This window comes from Protopterus annectens, chromosome 9.part0 (assembly GCF_019279795.1).
Source record: "Protopterus annectens isolate FY-2018-M chromosome 9.part0, PAN1.0, whole genome shotgun sequence".
Lineage (NCBI taxonomy): Eukaryota > Metazoa > Chordata > Ceratodontiformes > Protopteridae > Protopterus > Protopterus annectens.
In genome coordinates, this window is record NC_056743.1 from 629,567,650 (window position 1) to 629,585,293 (window position 17,644).

The window sequence follows — 17,644 nt, forward strand, 5'->3', positions numbered from 1 at the left end:
TACTCGTAAACCGTTTTTTTTTGTTTTGACTTGTTCACAAAGCTGCTTTCCTATAGAAATTCATAGGCCAGAAGCTTGTAAGGAAAAAGATCCGTCTCTAGATATGTCAAGCTTGAACGTAGGGACTGCTGACATCCCTTAGACAGCCTAGCATAGTGCACAGGGTTGCTGGTGGGGCATAAACAGCTGTTCCATGAAGGGGAGACCAAGGGTCAGATAGGGATTTAAACACAATCAAAAGGACCTTTAAAAATGGTTTGATACTTCACATGGAGTCAGCGAAGAGAACAGGGTTGGAGTGATATGGTTATATTTGTAAGCTCCTGGAAGTAGACTTTGTTGTCTGTGTATGCAAGCATATGGTGCAGCCTTTCAAGTTTACTTGTTTGAAACCAACAAGTAATGGGCATTGCAGTAGTCCATACAACAAATGACCAACACGTTCACAGCCATTGTTAGTTCCACAGTGGAATAAAGTGATTAATATGGGTGATTTTCCAGTGTTGGTGAAAACAAACAAGACAACAGCGGACACCTGATGTGAAATATCAGTCAGTCATCCGGCATCTTTCTGAGACTGCGCACCTTGGACTTTATGGTGTCCCTTACTGATGTAAATTCTGTTATCTCAATAATACTGGGCACACCTCTGTTTGCATGCCTTATCTTTTCTTTAGTCCATAATTGCATAATGACTCGGCATGTATAATAATATATGACTGTGATGTGCAATATACTATGTTCAATTTTTGATTACTGTAATGCCAAACAGTCTCCAGTGTTTTGAATCCGTCTTGTATGCTCCAGGGTCATCCGGGAAATTGTCCAGTGAGATCAGTGCTTTACTCCAGTGTACAAATTAAAATAAAATGAGCTTTATAAATAATTTATTGAGTAAGGGTAGGCAATACAGGAGTTGTTAATATGCCATAAATGCCCATTGTAACAGTCTTGGAGGAATTGAGTTTGAGCCCATTAATTGATAACAAGTTCAATATAAATTCATAGGTGTTTACTAGTCTAACAACCACAAGGGCCTTTTTAAGCCTAGCCATGCATCCCAAATCTTTGACAAGTATAGATACCCTTGGTAAATGTAAGCATGGGCCAGGGCAATTAACCATTTACAGGTTACCTGTGTCCATTAGAGACATAGGTGCCAAACCAGGGATGAATTTCCGGTTTCTCATCCAATTGTCCAAGTTGCACTTGTATTAGGTTAAGGAGGAACTCTTCTTCACATGGATGGGGAGCCTGTTCCATAGATGGGGTAGTCTCTGGGATACATACTTGTCTCTCTAGCAGGCTCTATTTATATCATAGGCAAGGTTTAAGTCTTTAGAACGGGTAATTCTGGTGCTGTTTTTGTGGATATGCAGGAGGTCCATTGGAGTGGGGGTCTTGACAATGCCCTGTATGCCAGGCATAGAGCTACCCTCAAAAGCCTGCAGGAGACAGAATACAGGGATAGGGCCTTGAGGTGCTCTGCATAGGACATTTTACTTATAGGTTCATAGGTTCATAGGTTCATACTAGGCTATCTGCCCAAGGGCATTTATAAGCCTAGCCCATAGTTATGTGGCTTTCGCCACCCCTTTAGTTTGAATAAAAACTATGCCTATCATTTTACTGTGCCTCTGTCAAGCAGTGACACTGAAGTAATCCCTGGGGTATATCTGCGATCTCCCATCCATTGGTCAAGATTTCTCTTGAACAAGGCCAGCGAGGTGCTCTGCCTCACATGTACCGGGATTTTGTTCCACAGCATAGGGAGTCTCTGGGTGATGAATCTGTCCCTCCAGCGCGTTCTATTTATAACCGTGTCAAGGTTTAAGTCTCCCGCCTGGTGGTTGTGAGGGATCGAGATTTTTTGAGGTGAAGCATATTCATCAAATCTGGGTTTGACATGGCCTTATATGTCAGGCACAGGTCACCTCTGAGCAAGCGGTATGAGACTGAATAGAGCTGGAGTTCTTTCAGTCGGGCAGCATAAGACATATTTTTGAGACCCTTTATCCTTTTGGTGAGGAACTTTTGGGGCCTTTCAAGCTGCAGCAGGTGTCTGGTCAGATACATTCGAACGGGGCATTGTACTCAATCATAGGTCTAATGAGTGATGAGTACAGGGGACGATGACCTCCCTTGATCTAGATGTGAATCCCTTCATGATCAGGTGGGCGATATAGAAGGTTTTCCTAACTACTTTAGCAACATGAGTGTCAAACGAAAGGCTACTGTCAACTTGGGTCCCCAGATCCCTGATGACTTTTTCTGTGCTCAGTGAATTGCCACCTATATGGTAGCTAGAGGTAACCTTGTTTTTCCCGAAGGGTATGACTATGCATTTTTGGCGTTTAACTTCAGGCCATGGCTCTGGCACCAGTTATCCGTTTCTGTGAGGCCCTTCTGGAGGATATCTGTGTCAGATGTGTTTTCGACTATGGCGCCCAGTTTGCAGTCATCTGCAAACTTTGTCAGCCATAACCCTCCTGTGTTTGCTTGTACTTCAGAAAAGTAGATGCCGAACAAGAGTGGACCCAGGACTGAGCCCTGTGGGACACCACTTGTGACAGGCTTTGAGTCTGACATGGCTCCAGCAACTCTGACCCTGTGGGTTCTGTCACTTAGCCAGTTTGCAACCCATCTTGTGATGTATGGGTTTACATTCAAGCTGATGAGTTTTTCGATGATACCTGAGTGGGGTATTGTGTCGAAGGCCTTTGCCAGGTCGAGGTAGGCTGTATGGACTGCCTTTCCCTCATCAATGGCCTTAGTGACTGTCTCGAAAAAGTCAACCAAGTTTAAGAGGCAGGATCTGCCTTTGACAAAGCCAAACTGGGTTGGATCCAAAGTCTGCAAGTTTCCTATGTCTTTATTTATGAGTTCCATTATGATCCTCTCCATGGCTTTGCAGATAAGGCTTGTCAAGCTAATGGGGCGGTAATTTCCAGGGTCTGTGGAGGCACCGCCCTCATGAAGTGGGACCACAGTCGCCGTGCGCCACTCCTTGGGTACATATCCTGAGGTGAGGCTAAGATTAAACAGCTGTCCTAACTGTGGGTTTAATTCCTCGTTGAGTTCATGAAGCACACAGCCGGGGACACCATCCGGTCCCATGGATGCTGTGTTTTTGCCTTAGTGAGGCAGTTCTCACCTGGGCGTTGGAGATGTTTGGGGGCTACAATCCTCTGGAATAGATATCTCTCCTTTGGGGAGGGGAGAAGTTTGCACTGAACCTGTCAGCCAGTATGTTAGCAATGTGTGTAGGTTCAGTAATTTTCACATCATTTTGAACTAATTCTGAGCATATCTGGGAGTTTCCTCCTAGGTTTCTAACATAGCTAAAGAAGGCCTTATGATTGTCTTTAGAGTCCTTGGCGATTTTTCTCTCAAAATTTGCCTTGGATGATTTTATGAGAGCTCTTAGTTTTTACTTATAATGATCAAAGGTGTCTTACCTTTCAAGGATTTTGCTCTATCTTGTAGTAGCTTTCCCCTTTTGTTGTAGAGCTTGTTTATGGCTGGGGTCCACCAGACTGGACGCTTGCCTTTGGTACAGAGAGTCTTAGTTTTGTTTGGGATTGCCTGATCCATGCAGTCCTGTAGGTGCTGGTAGAAGGCATTTGTAAGTGATTCAGCGGTTTGAGTAATGTTTACCACTGGCTCAGGGGCCTTAAAGGAGACCACACTAGTTTTTAGAAGTGTGAAATCGGCTTTTGAGAAGTTTTTCACTGTGGTCTTTTTGTTTCAGGTGGGCGGGATGAGGACCTCCAGCGAGATTAGTTTATGATCTGATCTCACCAGTGAGGGGTATACTTCCGGTGTTGAACATTTTGATCCCATGTTCGTGATGATGAGATCAAGTATGTTTTCTCCTCTTGTGGGGATGGTGTTGTTCCATGGCATTTGAGTTTATGAACTCCAGGAATCTTTGGGTTAGAGTGTTCGGGCTTGAGTAGTGTTCCCAGTCTATATTAGGGTAGTTGAAGTCACCTAGTATGATGGTGTTTGGAGAAACATTTATCCCCTCCAATGTTTTCAGGAAGGCCATGTGAGGTTCCTGAGTTTGAGAGGGTGGCCTGTAACATGCTACAAATTGCAGAGCAGTCTTGCCTATGGTTAATTCCACCTGGATGGTCTCCGATGCATCGTGCGTTGCCACCAACCTTGAGGTGTGGGTGTCCTTTATGAATATGGACACCCCCCTCCTTTCTTGGTGTTGTCCGGATTTTGGGGCTGGAACGCATGATATGAGGTGAAACCTGTTAGTGCTGGGGTGCTCTCAGGAGCCTTGAACCAGGTTTCTGTCGCAGCACAGACATCGATGTTCTCCATATTGAGAAGGGCCTAGAGTGCGTGCATCTTGAGATTGAGACTTCTGGCATTGAGCAGCATTACCCTTAGTTTTTTTTGTTCTTGGTGTTCTAGGGTGGTAGGTTTAGAATTTGAGCCTTGCCTAAAAAAGGCACTATGGGGGTGGCAAGAGCCTTTGCCAATATCCGGAAGCCCAGGAGACAGGTGCAAGCCGTCCCTTGAAAGCAGCGTGGCTTGTCCAGCATGTCATCCCAGGCAGACAGACATTGGATCCCCTTTGAATGACACCAGAATTTAAGCCAATTATTAAAGCTGATCATCTTATCACTGTATTGTGGCATCATTCTAGGTGAAGGTAGGATACTGCTCAAGGTCTGGGTCATACCTGTCTGGGCTACATAATCAGAGAGCTCCTCGATGTCCCTTTTCATGTAGTCCAAGGAGGTACGTCTCAGGTCGTTGACACCAGCGTGGACAATGACTGAGTCGTACTTGTACCTGCTGTTGAGAGACCGGAGTGCTTGCGTTATGTGGCGGATTCTAGCGCCCGACAGGCAGCTTACTGTGACCTTCTCCTTACTCAGTCTGGTGAGCGGGACGTCAGTGTTTCTGACTATGGAATCACCAATGACAAGTGTGTCTGGCATTTTGTTTGGCCTTAAGGGCTGTGACTGTTTGACACTCTGACTGTGTGGTCTATGTGTTGCATGTGTTGGGTCGTGAGGTGGTAGTTGTTTGGGTGTCTGCTTTGGTGGCCTCTGCTGTTTTGGTAAATTTTTGATCAGAGCCTCCGAGTATGTCTTTGTGTGAGTATGTGTATGATTTGAAGTTGTGATGGCACCATGTGTGACTGGGTATGTATTGTGTGTGGTTACCTTCTCCTCCTGTCTGGTCTTGCCAGTCCTATGTTGAGAGAGCTCAGCCTCCAGTTTGGCCGTATAGTTGCATCTCTCGCATGTATTTCTGTTTTGTGGGAGAAGGAGAATACCCTGTATTATGTCCTACAGACGATCCTTTGTTGGACCTGAGTAATCCACATATTCCTAAGAAAAGGAGAGCGAAAAAGAGTACATTCAAAGTGGACCTTTGGCAGTTTGAGCCTCTCAAAAGGGTCAACTCAGTGACTGGACAAATATACAGAGCGAATAAAATTGGAACAGAAGAGGAGGCCCATTGAACTCCCACATCTAAGTGGACAGGCAGAGGATGAATTGCCCCTAGTGACTGTCATCTGAGTATAGCCTAAGAAGTAGGGGCTGATAAACTGAATATTGTGGTAGATACTCCAGAACATGCCTCTCAACTGTCCCTGAGTTTCACCCATATTTTAGCTCTGTCCCTCTTAATCCCTCCTAAAATTGGTGACCTTTAGAGAAAAGGAGGTGAATTATACTTGATAAGTAATGACAATAATTAGAGTTATAGCCTTCTTTTACTTCAGAAATGTACAATTCACATTATGTTTGGTCAGTGTCTCAAGTTAATAGTACTAATATTGTAAGTGTCCCTGATTGTCCCTTATTTCTGGATTTGGTCTTGTTTCTGTTGAGATTTATCCCTGATTGGTTGAGAGTTATGCTCCAGAATAGGTTTTCATATGTTTCACATAGCGTACATGATACACAAAGTCAAATGTAGCAGCTTAGACCAAGGAGGACCAGATGGAGTAAGAGGGCCAGGGTTCAACTCACACTTCTGCTATGATTCGTTCTGAAAAAACTGGCTAAAGCCTCATCTGGATGAAACAAGCTAGTTCAGTCATCAACTGGGCAAAACAAATAAAGAAAGAAAAAAACACTCCCAACTCCACAGCTGCATAGAACAATGGGGAATAAACAACCCCAACTCCACAGCTGCAGAGAATACAAATGAAAGAGAGAAAAAAAAACTTTAAATCCCTTCTGGTGCATTAATCAAAACTGCACCAACAATAATTTCTCATGGAAAACCAGTCTGGAGTACTGTATTAGGGAATAGAAACCCAGTGAGTTTGAACTTGTTCACTCTGCAGTTGTCCAAGTATAAGATGACCCCAGTCTGTGTAATTAGGAGACTTGAGTACAACTGTATGAACTATACTCATTCAGAATCCAGACTGGTAAGTCTGTCTTGGGCAAGTGCAAGCCCTCTGTATTTTTCCAGGAGAAGCCCCCCCCACCTAACTCAGGATGACTTGTTTAAAGGAAATTGAGCAGTCAGCTCACAGTCCTATCTCCCCTGGATTTACTGTGATTAAAGATTGGGGCTTGTGAGTTGATCAATGTCCTGGGGAAGTGTTAATACTGCTCCCATGGCAGCAATGTCATTCTGTTGTCATGGGAGTATTTTAACCCATGTATTCCCTGCCCCTGTACCTGGCCAGTAAGACCCTCATGATGGGATGTGCAATGAGCAGTTGCTCTTTGCATAAGTGAGGGGTTTAAACAGAGGGTAAGTACAACCAGGGGAGGCCATCATCCAGGCAGCTGTGGAGGTGGTTTGTGCCTTTGCCATCATCCTAGTAATGAGGGCATTTCTCTTCAGCCATTAGGCAGAGCTAGGGCCTGGTGTGTGGTACACCAATGCCACTGTGGGGCATTCTGTGCATGCCCCCCCCCCCCCCCCACACACACACACACAAACACACCAACACACCAGTGAGGTCTGAAGTCATTAGCTTGGGAAATCAAATTGTGTTCCAGGTCATTTCCATTTTAGTGCATTGGAAACCATTGCTTGTGTGAAGGCAGCTGGCTGACTAGAGCCATAGCCCTCTCCTCCCCTGTCGCAGCATGAATGCCAGCCACTCACACTCTCGTCTCCCCCACCTAGCTGTTCCAACTCCTGAGCTGCTATGTGAAGTTGGGTCATCGTTGTTCTAGTCTGAGCTTCATCCCAGTATGAACAAAGACAAGCTTTTGTAGCTTTTAAATGTGGGGTGATTTATTGTGGGGTGAGGGTTTCAGATGTATTGCCTTTTTAAAAACAATATAAACACTCTTTATTTTTTTTGCTGTTTAATATTTATTTTGTCCTGGCAGTACACTGGATCACAGTTTATTTTCTAGGCAGTAACGTGTGAGGGATGGTGGATTTTGTTTACTTTGTGCTACTTTCTTCAGACATCTTGCACTCACAGGCGTAGGTTAAAAAACAAAGTCAGGACACACAATAGTGCATGCTTTTATATATTGGTGCTGGGACCATGAGAGAAACAATCTACTGTCTATGATGTATCTTCTGTAGAGAACAGTACAGTAAACAAGATAAAGGGTCAGACCAAGCTGTAGGGTATGCCTGTGGTGTCCTTGTACTGTAAGTGTTGGTGTTGTATGCATTCCATATAAAGGCTGAGCATAGGGCACTCCAGCAGTGTTTCTGTAGAAGTTTTACCATCAAAGATGGTGTTGATTTAATTATGGAGGTGCAACACTTGTGTGGAGTTCCATGGTAGTGACATCCTATCCTCCACCTGTGAGGGCAGGCCTAATATACTGCGGCTTTGTGCCTGGGGCAAGCTTTTTACTGGTGGCACTTCTAAGCAGGCTGTGATTCTCATTCATTTCTCCAAGTAATATCTCCAGAGGTTCTAGGTCAGTATGGTTTACCCTCATCAACATTTAGTATAAATGTGTGTTAATGACAAAGTGATGCATACGTGAAGTACAAGTTTCAAGTTATGCAGTGCTTGTCTGACGGCCGTTTGCAAAGCTGACCTCCATGAAGCAAGGATTAACTACAAAGAGAGGGAAGGTGCCTTAAGGAATTTAGTGGGGGGTGTGGTTAACAATTTGGATCTACATTTGTAAACAATATTTTAAAACTTTTACAGATGCTTCATTATTAGCCTGTACACTGAGGCAAACATACTTTATATCCTTTCACTTTATTCAGATATTTTGAAATGGTAGTAAGTTAAGGAAGTGAGAAGTGTGAAGACTGTCCTTATTGAAGTCAAATATTTCTTTAGGCTCAAACAGCTATTTTTGCCTAACCAGTATACATGGATGAATTATTTATTCAGGTGGGCTGGATTCACGGTTATCTTCTTTGGCTGTGGTGCATTATGAATGAAGATGAAAATGCAATACTTGCTTAATATTCATAGTGCCTTGTGATGCCTTCACAAATGGCCTTGATTAAAAAAACTGTGTTTTGTAGGTTTGATCCATAGCTACAGTGATGTATTTTCTTTGTATGCTTCCTCCATAGCTACCTTATTGTACAAGGGGTGTGTTACCTCATTCTGAGTGAAGCAGCCTACTCCAAGAAGTTGGCCTATTCCTATCTGGAGGAGTTGCAAGCAGAATTCAGTGAACTTTATGGAAAGAAAGTTGCCACTGTGTCCAGACCATATGCCTTCATAGAGTTTGGTAAGATGTTCACTTCTAAGATAAACACAATACAGTTGCTCCTTCCGCTGGCCTGCTGTTTATGTATGACAGTTCAGTCTGTTTTTTGGGTTCTTCTCCCTTTTGCACATTTATTTGTGTTATATCTTTGATTTGGTTGAAGCAGTGTCCTTCTGGTCCATTTTTATACTGCTAAATTAGCCCTTGTACTTTAGATATCTTCCTGTGTTATGTAGTTATCCTGATGCTAAAGCCCTACTCAGTATTTTTAATTTGTGTTTTTGCTACTTGTAACCTTTGTTGCACAGCACACTAATCTTAATACTGAGAGTGTATTTTGGTGCTAGGAACATGTTTTTACAATACACTGTTAGTGCCTTGGCCCCATACTTTTATTGTATTCTTCGTTTGGTACTGCAGACCCCCTTTCTGTATTGTGTACTAATCCTGGCTACTCTCTCGCCCATTTTGGTACTGCAGACTCCTTATCATACTCATGATACTAAGCATTTTACTGTGACCTCAGGCTGTAATTTGATCTTACAGAGTTTTAAGTGACTGCAGATTACTGTAGCACTTATTGGTACTGCTGATGTACAAACGTGAATCAATGTATGTCTCTCTGATCAGTTGCAGTGGCCTGTATTTTATCTTGAAGTTGATTTTGCACCTTTGGTAGACTGTATTTATCATTTATTAAAAAGGAGCATTTGTTATTTAGTGTAATTAGGAGTCCGACATCTGGTCAAACAGCCACATGGCTGGATGACTACTGAAACAATGGATCTGAAGTAGGAAGACTTAATTTGTCTGCAACCTGTGGGATTCGGATCAGACATCAGATCCGAGCCGGCAATTCATAAGCTTTAGGATCCGTGCTCCTAGCTCCCAATTCATAAGCTTTAGGATCCGAGCTCCTAGCTCCTCCCTTTACCCATAATCCCCTGCTAAGCCCTGACTGACCTCAGATTTCGTTTGCCGCGTTCAGTAGCTGACAGGATTTTTCGGGCTCCATAGCGAAGAAAATTGGTGACATATTTTTGACTATTTTTTCTTCTACTTTAGCAGAAGTTAAAGTGTGTTTGTTTAGGCTATCCTCCCTTCTTTAGTTAACCTTCTCGGGTGTTTGTTAGTGTGTGTTTGTTGTGTGTGTGTGTGTTTTTTTTAGGGCCTGTTAGGGCGTAGCTATGTCTGAAGCCCCCAAGGCTATATTTTCTAAATGTACCGAGTGTGGCCATAAGCTTTCCCCGGCTGATGGCCACACTCGGTCAAGAATGCCTGGGGTTGAACACCTTTCATCTGGTTGTACCATTTGTACAGGGTTCAACCCCCGGGCTTTAAGGGAGCGGAGGTTGAAGTTGGTTCTGGCGGGACTTCTCCCTCCTGAATCGGCTTCGGCCTCGGCCCCTGCTATCCAGAAATCGCCAGTGGCTACTTCGGTCTCCCTTCCTCCGGCAGGGACTCAATCTCCCGCTAAGAAACCGGAGGATAGGGAGACCAGGAGGGAAAAGGAGAGGCACAGGGAGGGGCACCATAAGCGGCGGGCCGAGGCCTCTGTCTCGGCCCCGCCACCTAAGCGTGCCTCCCCTCTGGCTTCTAAATCTCCTCCTCCTCGGCTCTGATCCCCTCGGTTCTCTCCTGGACCCGAGGAGGTGGAGACTAGACCTTCGTCGAGGTCATCGAGGCGACACTCTAGATCCGCCTCGGTGGCCTCGTCGAGGTCAACTTTTTCTATGTCGGACGCTGATATGGACCGGATGATGAGGCGATTCATCCAGGCCCAGATGCAGATGGGAGTGCTCCTGGCCCCCCCCCCCCATCCGGGAGGGGCCTCGACCCCTTTTTTCGCCCCCATAGCTCCTTCTCCGACCCGACTCCCGGGTTCGGAGCTTTCGGAGCCGGGCAGCGTTGGACCCGGGGGTGGGTCGGATCTGACTGGTCGGCGCATCTCGGATCCGATCCCTCCCTTGAGTGCTTCGGGTACTTCAGACCCAACCTCTTGGAGCCATGGGCCTAGCCTTGGATCCGAGGGAGCCGGTGTCTCTTCGACTCCGTCTAGGTCGGAGCGCACCGGTCTCTCGGATCCGACGGTCTCTGCTCCGGTTCTGATCCATTCGTCGGATCCGAGTGGGGGTCGGCTCTCGGGTCTTAGAGAAGTCTGCTCCCCCTCGGCCTTCGACGTTGTGGAGAGGGTTCTGTCGAGGACATCCGGACCCCCGGTCCCTGTCTCTGCTCCATCCCGCACTCCCTCGCAGCTGGGCCAGGCTCCCATCAGCCGGTCTCAGGGACAGCCCGCCTCAATGTCCCAAGTGGTTCCTTTGGAACAACTGGTTGCTGGCGAGGACTCCTCAGACAGTCCCCCCCAAGGAAGTGCCTCGTAAGCATAAGTGTAAGAGGAGGCACGTGGACTCCCCCGAGTCTATTACTGAAGACACGGACTTGGAGGAAGGGGAGGGCTCCCCAAGATCACCCCCAGAAGATGTCTCCTTTGGAGACATTATGGAAATGTTAAGGATCGGGGGTCTGCCCCAAGGCCTCCTCGGACGAGACTGTGTTCTTGGAGGCATTTGAGGCGGGCCCGTCTACCTCTTGGGTGTCCCTCTCACCGACCCTCTGGTGGACCTTATTGCCACCAGAGCGTGGAAGGACCGGACACCGTGAGCCCGTTCCAAACGTCCGGACCGGATTCTTACTCCCCATCGGACCGTACATTGGACTAAGGGACCCCAGTAGATGCCATGCTGATGGCTGCAGCCACAAAGAGGGAATTGGCTCAGGAGAGTCCCTCTATGCATCCTCCGAGCAAGGAATCCCGCTCGATGGATCGCATTGGGAAGCGAGTCTTTAGTTCAGCAACCTTCTCCCTGAGGGCGCTGAACTATATGGCACATGTGATCAGGATGCAGCGAGACCTGATTAAGGAATACGCTGCATCTCCCCCAGAGTCCATTTCGGCGGAGGACAAACAAGTGTACTCCACCCATATGGCCACTCTCAGAGCGGTGTCTAATACTTCTATGCGGCTCTTATCTCACGCAACAGAGGGAGCCGCTAGAGCTAGCGGATCGGGCCTTGTTATGAGACGCCAGGCCTGGCTCCACCACTGTGACTTCGCGGAGCCCTTCAAAGCGACCTTCGCGAATGCCCCCTTCGATGGTTCTGCCCTTTTTGGCAAAATGGTTCGCGAAACGCTTGTCCAGAGCGAAAAGGACGGGAAGATGCTGTCTGCTGTCGGAGTCCGCTTCTCAGCTCCCCAGAGGTCCTTCTCGAAGAACCATAAGGGACAGAAGAAGATGTGGTTCCGGAAATCGCAGCAACCCCAACCTGCTCCGGACAACCAGTCCTTCCGTGGCAGAGGAGGACAGGGAGGTCGCCGTCCTAGAGGCAGAGGAGCTCCTAGGAACTTTGGGTCCAGAGAACCTTTCTCTGACAGACCCACGCAGCAACCCTGATGGGTTACCTGGCTGCTCCTCTCTGGAGGCAGTCGGGGGGCGTTGTTCGAGGCACCTGACATCATGGGAGTCAATCACGTCAGACTGTTGGGTGCTTCGAATGATATCCAGAGGCTATTCAATCCCCCTTCACAGTATTCCCAGATCCAAAAACCTCCCCGATGTACCACCCGATCAAAGGGAGGTAGCAACTGTGGAAATCGCACAGCTGCTAACAAAAAGAGCCATCCAACGCGTCCCCCGAGATCAGACCGGATCAGGGTTTTACTCCAGGTTCTTCTTGGTGCCAAAAAAGACGGGGGACTTAAGACCGATCCTAGACCTGTCACAACTGAACCTGTCTGTAACCAAACAAAAATTCCGGATGGTCACCTTACAATCTATCCTCCCCCTTTTGCGGGAGAATGATTGGATGTGCTCTATAGACCTCGAGGACGCGTACTACCACATTCTAATGGACAGACAGTCCAGGAGGTTCCTTCGCTTCCGGCTGGGAGCCAGTCACTACCAGTTCAGGGTCCTTCCCTTTGGTCTCACCTCTGCCCCCAGGGTGTTTCCCAAGGTACTTGCAGTGGTAGCGGCCCACCTGAGACTCCAGGGAATTCAGGTGTTTCCATACCTGGACGACTGGCTCCTTACAGCAATCATCAAGGCATCTACTGTGCTCAGCCAGGGACTATTTCCTTCATATAGCCCCTCGGCTGGGCATCACCATAAACCGAGAAAAATCTTCCCTGGCCCCCACACAGCTTATAGATTTTGTAGGAGGAAGATTGGACACAAGAAACATGCGGGTATTCCTCACTCTAGATCAGACTGTCCAACCTGAGGTGTCATATCACGGCCATCTTAGAACCTACTCCGACTGCAGCTATGGTCCTGAGGGCCCTAGGTTCAATGGCGGCAGCCATCCCACTCCTCCTTCACGCTCAACTACACATGAGGATCCTTCAATGGACCCTCCTGGTCCAATGGTCCCCGCTTTACCTTCCTCTCAACAGCCCAATAGCCATCAGCAGAGCATGCAAGAGCTCCCTGTTCTGGTGGCTCCAGTCGATGGACCTCCTGACAGGGAGACCCTTCTGTACTGCATTCCCCCTAGCCACAGTGACCACGGACGCTTCTCACCTTGGGTGGGGGGGGGGGTGCATTCAGCGGGCAGGATTGTCCAAGGCACGTGGAACAGTTCAGAGACCTCCCTGCATATAAATGTTCTGGAGATGAGGGCAGTGCTATTAGCGTTGCAAGCACTACACAGCCTTCTTCCTGTAGGAACTATTGCTATCCAGACAGACAACATGTCGGTAGTCTGGTACTTCAACAAACAGGGGGGAACCAGGTCCTACCCCCTTTGTCGAGAGGCCATGAGAGTATGGGAATGGGCAATCTCCACCAACCGCCTTCTTGTGGCAACGCACATTCCGGGAAGGTCCAACATTCTAGCGGACAAGCTCAGTCGCACCATTCTTTCCCCTCACGAATAGTCTCTCAATTCTCTAGTAGCGAAGCAGATTTTTGCCGCCTGGGGGCAACCTTGTTGCGATCTTTTTGCTTCTCCCTCAAACGCCAAATGCGACAATTTATTCGCTCTACTTCCCCATCTGGGAATCCCGAGAGACGCCCTGGTGCATGCTTGGCCTCCCGGTCTCCTATACGCTTATCCTCCTCTTCCTCTAATGCAAAAACTATTACAGAAAGCCAGCAGTTTGGGGAGCAGAATGATTCTCATTGCCCCATTCTGGCCTCGTCAACCATGGTTCCCTTATGTATGGTCTCACCGAGTGAATCCGCCCTGGATTCTAGATCCAATTCCGGATCTCATTTCCCATCCTCAGGGGCTTCCAATCCCGAACCTTCACACTCTGAAATTGACAGCTTGGCTGCTCCAGTTCCATCCCTAATAAGGACTCCCGGTATCTCTTCACCAGTGAAAGCCATCATAGTGGCTGCCCATAAACCTTCTACTAGGAAGGTTTATCGAAGCAAATGGAAGCAGTTCTCTATTTGGGCGGAACATAAAAATCTTGATCCCTTTTCCGCTCCACTCTCTGTGGTACTAGATTTCTTGACAGACCTTTTCCAACAAGGAGCAAGCTCTTCGACGGTAAAGGTACAGATGGCAGCCATTTCTCATTACCATGTGGGTCATGACTCGACACCTCTCATGGCTGCAAAAATTTGTAAAACCTTTCTTAAGGGTGCTTTCCACTTAAGACCTCCTGTTAAGGAAGCCGTACCACCTTGGGACTTATCCTTAGTGCTGCAGGCCCTAACCGCTCCTCCTTTTGAACCTGCAGCCTCTGTGGACTATCTTTCCTGGAAAACTGCTTTCTTAGTGGCCATTACGTCAGCTAGAAGAGTTTCAGAACTCCAAGCTCTGTGCGTCAAACCACCTTATCTCTCCTTTTTTCCTGATAGGGTCTCCCTCAGGACCAATCCTTCCTTTCTTCCAAAGATTGCTTCCGAATCCAATATTAACCAATCTATTAATTTGCCAGTTTTCTTTCCCAAATATAAAAACAAAGGAGAATATAAACTGCATTCCTTAGATGTTCATAGACAACTGCGTTTCTACATTCACAGAACAGCTGGTCATAGACAATCCGATCAACTGTTCGTCTCCTTTGCAAAATTCGCACTGGGTAAGGCAGTCTCTAAGGTCACCTTGTCAAAATGGATTTCTAATTGTATCTTGCAGGCTTATGACACCTCAGGAAGGCCAGCTCCTCAGAGAATTACAGCACATTCTACAAGAGCAGTATCTACTTCTGCTGCCTTTAAATCTAGAGTACCATTAGATGATATCTGTGCAGCAGCCACTTGGACCTCATCTCATACTTTCATTTCACATTATAAAGTGGACGTTGTTTCCAGAGGGAGAGCATCCTTTGGCTCTGCGGTGCTCCGGAACATCCTTCCATGACGGCCGCCAAAGATCCAGGTAGCTGGGGACTCTGTCCCACAGGTTGCAGACAAATGAAGTCTTCCTACTTCAGATTAAGAAGTTATGTACTCACTATAACGTTCCATCTGAGTAGGTGACTTCATTTGGTTGCAACCATCCCCCCCTCCATCCCCCTGACCTTTCATGGCGCTATTAGTCCTGGTTTCCCAGGATTCTGTTATACTGGTATTCACAGGGCAAACTCAATCTGAGGTCAGTCAGGACTTAGCAGGGGATTATGGGTAAAGGGAGGAGCTAGGAGCTCGGATCCTAAAGCTTATGAATTGCCGGCTCGGATCCGATGTCGGATCCGAATCCCACAGGTTGTATCCAAATGAAGTCACCTACTCAGATGGAACGTTATGGTGAGTACATAACTTCTTAGTATATACTGATGCTTTGAAAAGATAATTTTCCTTTTATCCTTTAAGTTTATATTAAGTGTTCGGTGCCGTTAATGGCTGCATCCTGCTGTTTATGGGGGTTCTACAGCCCTGCAAAGCTAGTTTTGCTTTTTGTCTGCAGTCAACATATTTCATGTCATTACTGTTATTTGGCTTTCTGTTGTTTTGGGTGGACATATTGGACCATTTGTAATTTTACATGTCTCTTTCATGGTCCTCTCTCTGTACTGTGTGCTTTCTACTACACAGTGCCTGCTTTGCCACAGAATAGCTGACCCCACGCCAAAGTGGCCCATCCTTGTCAGAGAAAATGGAAATGTTTGATTTTGCAGTAAAATCAGGTGTTTCCTTTCTCTCAACTTGTGCAACCTTAAACCTGTGACATTTAATTATATGAATATTGACTTCCTCATGTTTGATGTTTTATACTATCTTCAGCATCATTAGCATTGGCTCTGATCTCTGTTGGTGACATGGTGCACTGTACATTAAAATGAAAATTATTCCATGAAATGGTTTTCACGTTAAACATGTAGCAGACTGTTTTTTTTTTTTTTGTTTATTTTACATTGCCAGTCTTCTTCTTTCCATTTTTGTGTGTATCATTTTTGATTTCTAGCTTATAGGGAAGTTCATGCACTTTTTAAAAAGAGAAATTGTGGAAGAGTTATTGTTCCTCCTACTGACAAGTGTCTTTTTCAGCAACCTCCAACCAACCCAGCATTCAGTGAATGCACTCATTTGCAGAGAAATACAAAAATAAAAAAAACATCCAGGCACAATTGCTTATATTTCAGTGTATGTATGCATATACAGTATGTATAATCCTTTCTACGTACATGTCAAGAAAGATGACATTGTTCAGGAGAACAGTTCATAAGTATTGGCTACATATAATAACAGCATTTAAAACCCACAGTACTTGGCCAGCTGTGTGGTGTACATAGCTGGAATCTTAATTATGCCTTGTATGAACTGGAGTTTGATTAGCAGCCCAGACTGTAGAGACGTAATAGTGAACATCCAAGGTTGGCTTTCTCATTATGAAGGGAGTTGGGTTAAGTCCTACTGTAGGAGTGCTACTTGGAGAAACTCCAGTACTTTTCTCCAGTACACAGAACTCCGAAACACAGGTCTGGGCAAAGAATGCATGTACAATTGCCGGGCATCATGGGTGCACAAAAGCACACACTCACAATAGTTTGGTGTAACCAGATAGTGCCCCTTACCTGTTGATCAATAGGATAGACTGTGAGAAACTTGAAAAAAACATCCAAGTTTCTTACAGAATGGTAGACCTTCTTCTGTACTTTTGCTTGTCCCTTATGCTGTATGCCAGTACTGTGCAGAAGTGGGAATAAATATGGTACCTTGCCTTAATAGTCATCTGAGTTGGGGAAAATTGAGGCCAAAAAGAGTAACAAGTGATCTGATGTTAATTTTCATTTTATCCTTAACATATGGGTTTGGTTCTGATATTGGAACCGACTTTGCTGTTACTACTTGTCATGCTGACCAAAATCTCTTGTGTTTCACCTCTACCCCCAATCCCTGTCTCCTAATTACCTCAGATCTTGTTTGCCGCTTAGAGCTTAGTTTGCTTTTCTTGGATAGTTTTCTTCAATTTCTTCAAATTTCATCAAGTTTCATTCTTTTTTTCTGTGGTTATTCCCTTTTCACTGTCCCTGTACCCTTTAACTAGTGATCACAGTCCCCTTTCCCATACACTTTGGTGTATTCTCTGATATCATTATTGATGGCCCTCTCCTGTACACTTTGGTGTACTCTTTAACCATCAGTTGTGATGCTTCTTTCCGTCTTTCTTCTCTCCCCTTCCCATTAAAAAATCTCCCCTTCTCATTAAAAAAAAAAATAATCTGCTTTCTTTTCTAGTTTTTCTTATTGGAGAGTGCCCCCCCCCCCCCGTGTGTGTGTGTGTGTGTGTGTGTGTGTGTGTGTGTGTGGTGTATGCTTTCCAGACATTTTTGTATTGTGGCTGAGAAAACTAAGGGCAATTCTGGCTTCAAAAAATGCAGAAGTGTGACTGTAAGATTCCTCTTTCTGATTTACATCTGTTATGTGTCTATTGTTTGGGTCTTGTACGTTTACAGGAGGACTACAGTATTTCCCATAGTTTTAGCCATAGAGCGCTCGTTGAAAGGAGAAACAAGTTGATTTTGATAGGCTTGATCCCTTCAG

At 46.0% G+C, this 17,644-nt stretch overlaps 1 protein-coding gene across 2 annotated transcripts in view; it reads left to right on the forward strand.

Annotated features, from left to right (window-relative positions):
• Positions 1–17,644, forward strand: part of LOC122811385 (vesicle-trafficking protein SEC22b-like) — a 442,870-nt gene that overhangs the window by 283,735 nt on the left and 141,491 nt on the right. For both annotated transcript variants that reach the window (XM_044083198.1, XM_044083197.1), the window contains exon 3: positions 8,506–8,666. In XM_044083198.1, the coding sequence (XP_043939133.1) occupies positions 8,506–8,666 (161 nt within the window). The remainder of the gene's footprint in view (positions 1–8,505; positions 8,667–17,644) is intronic.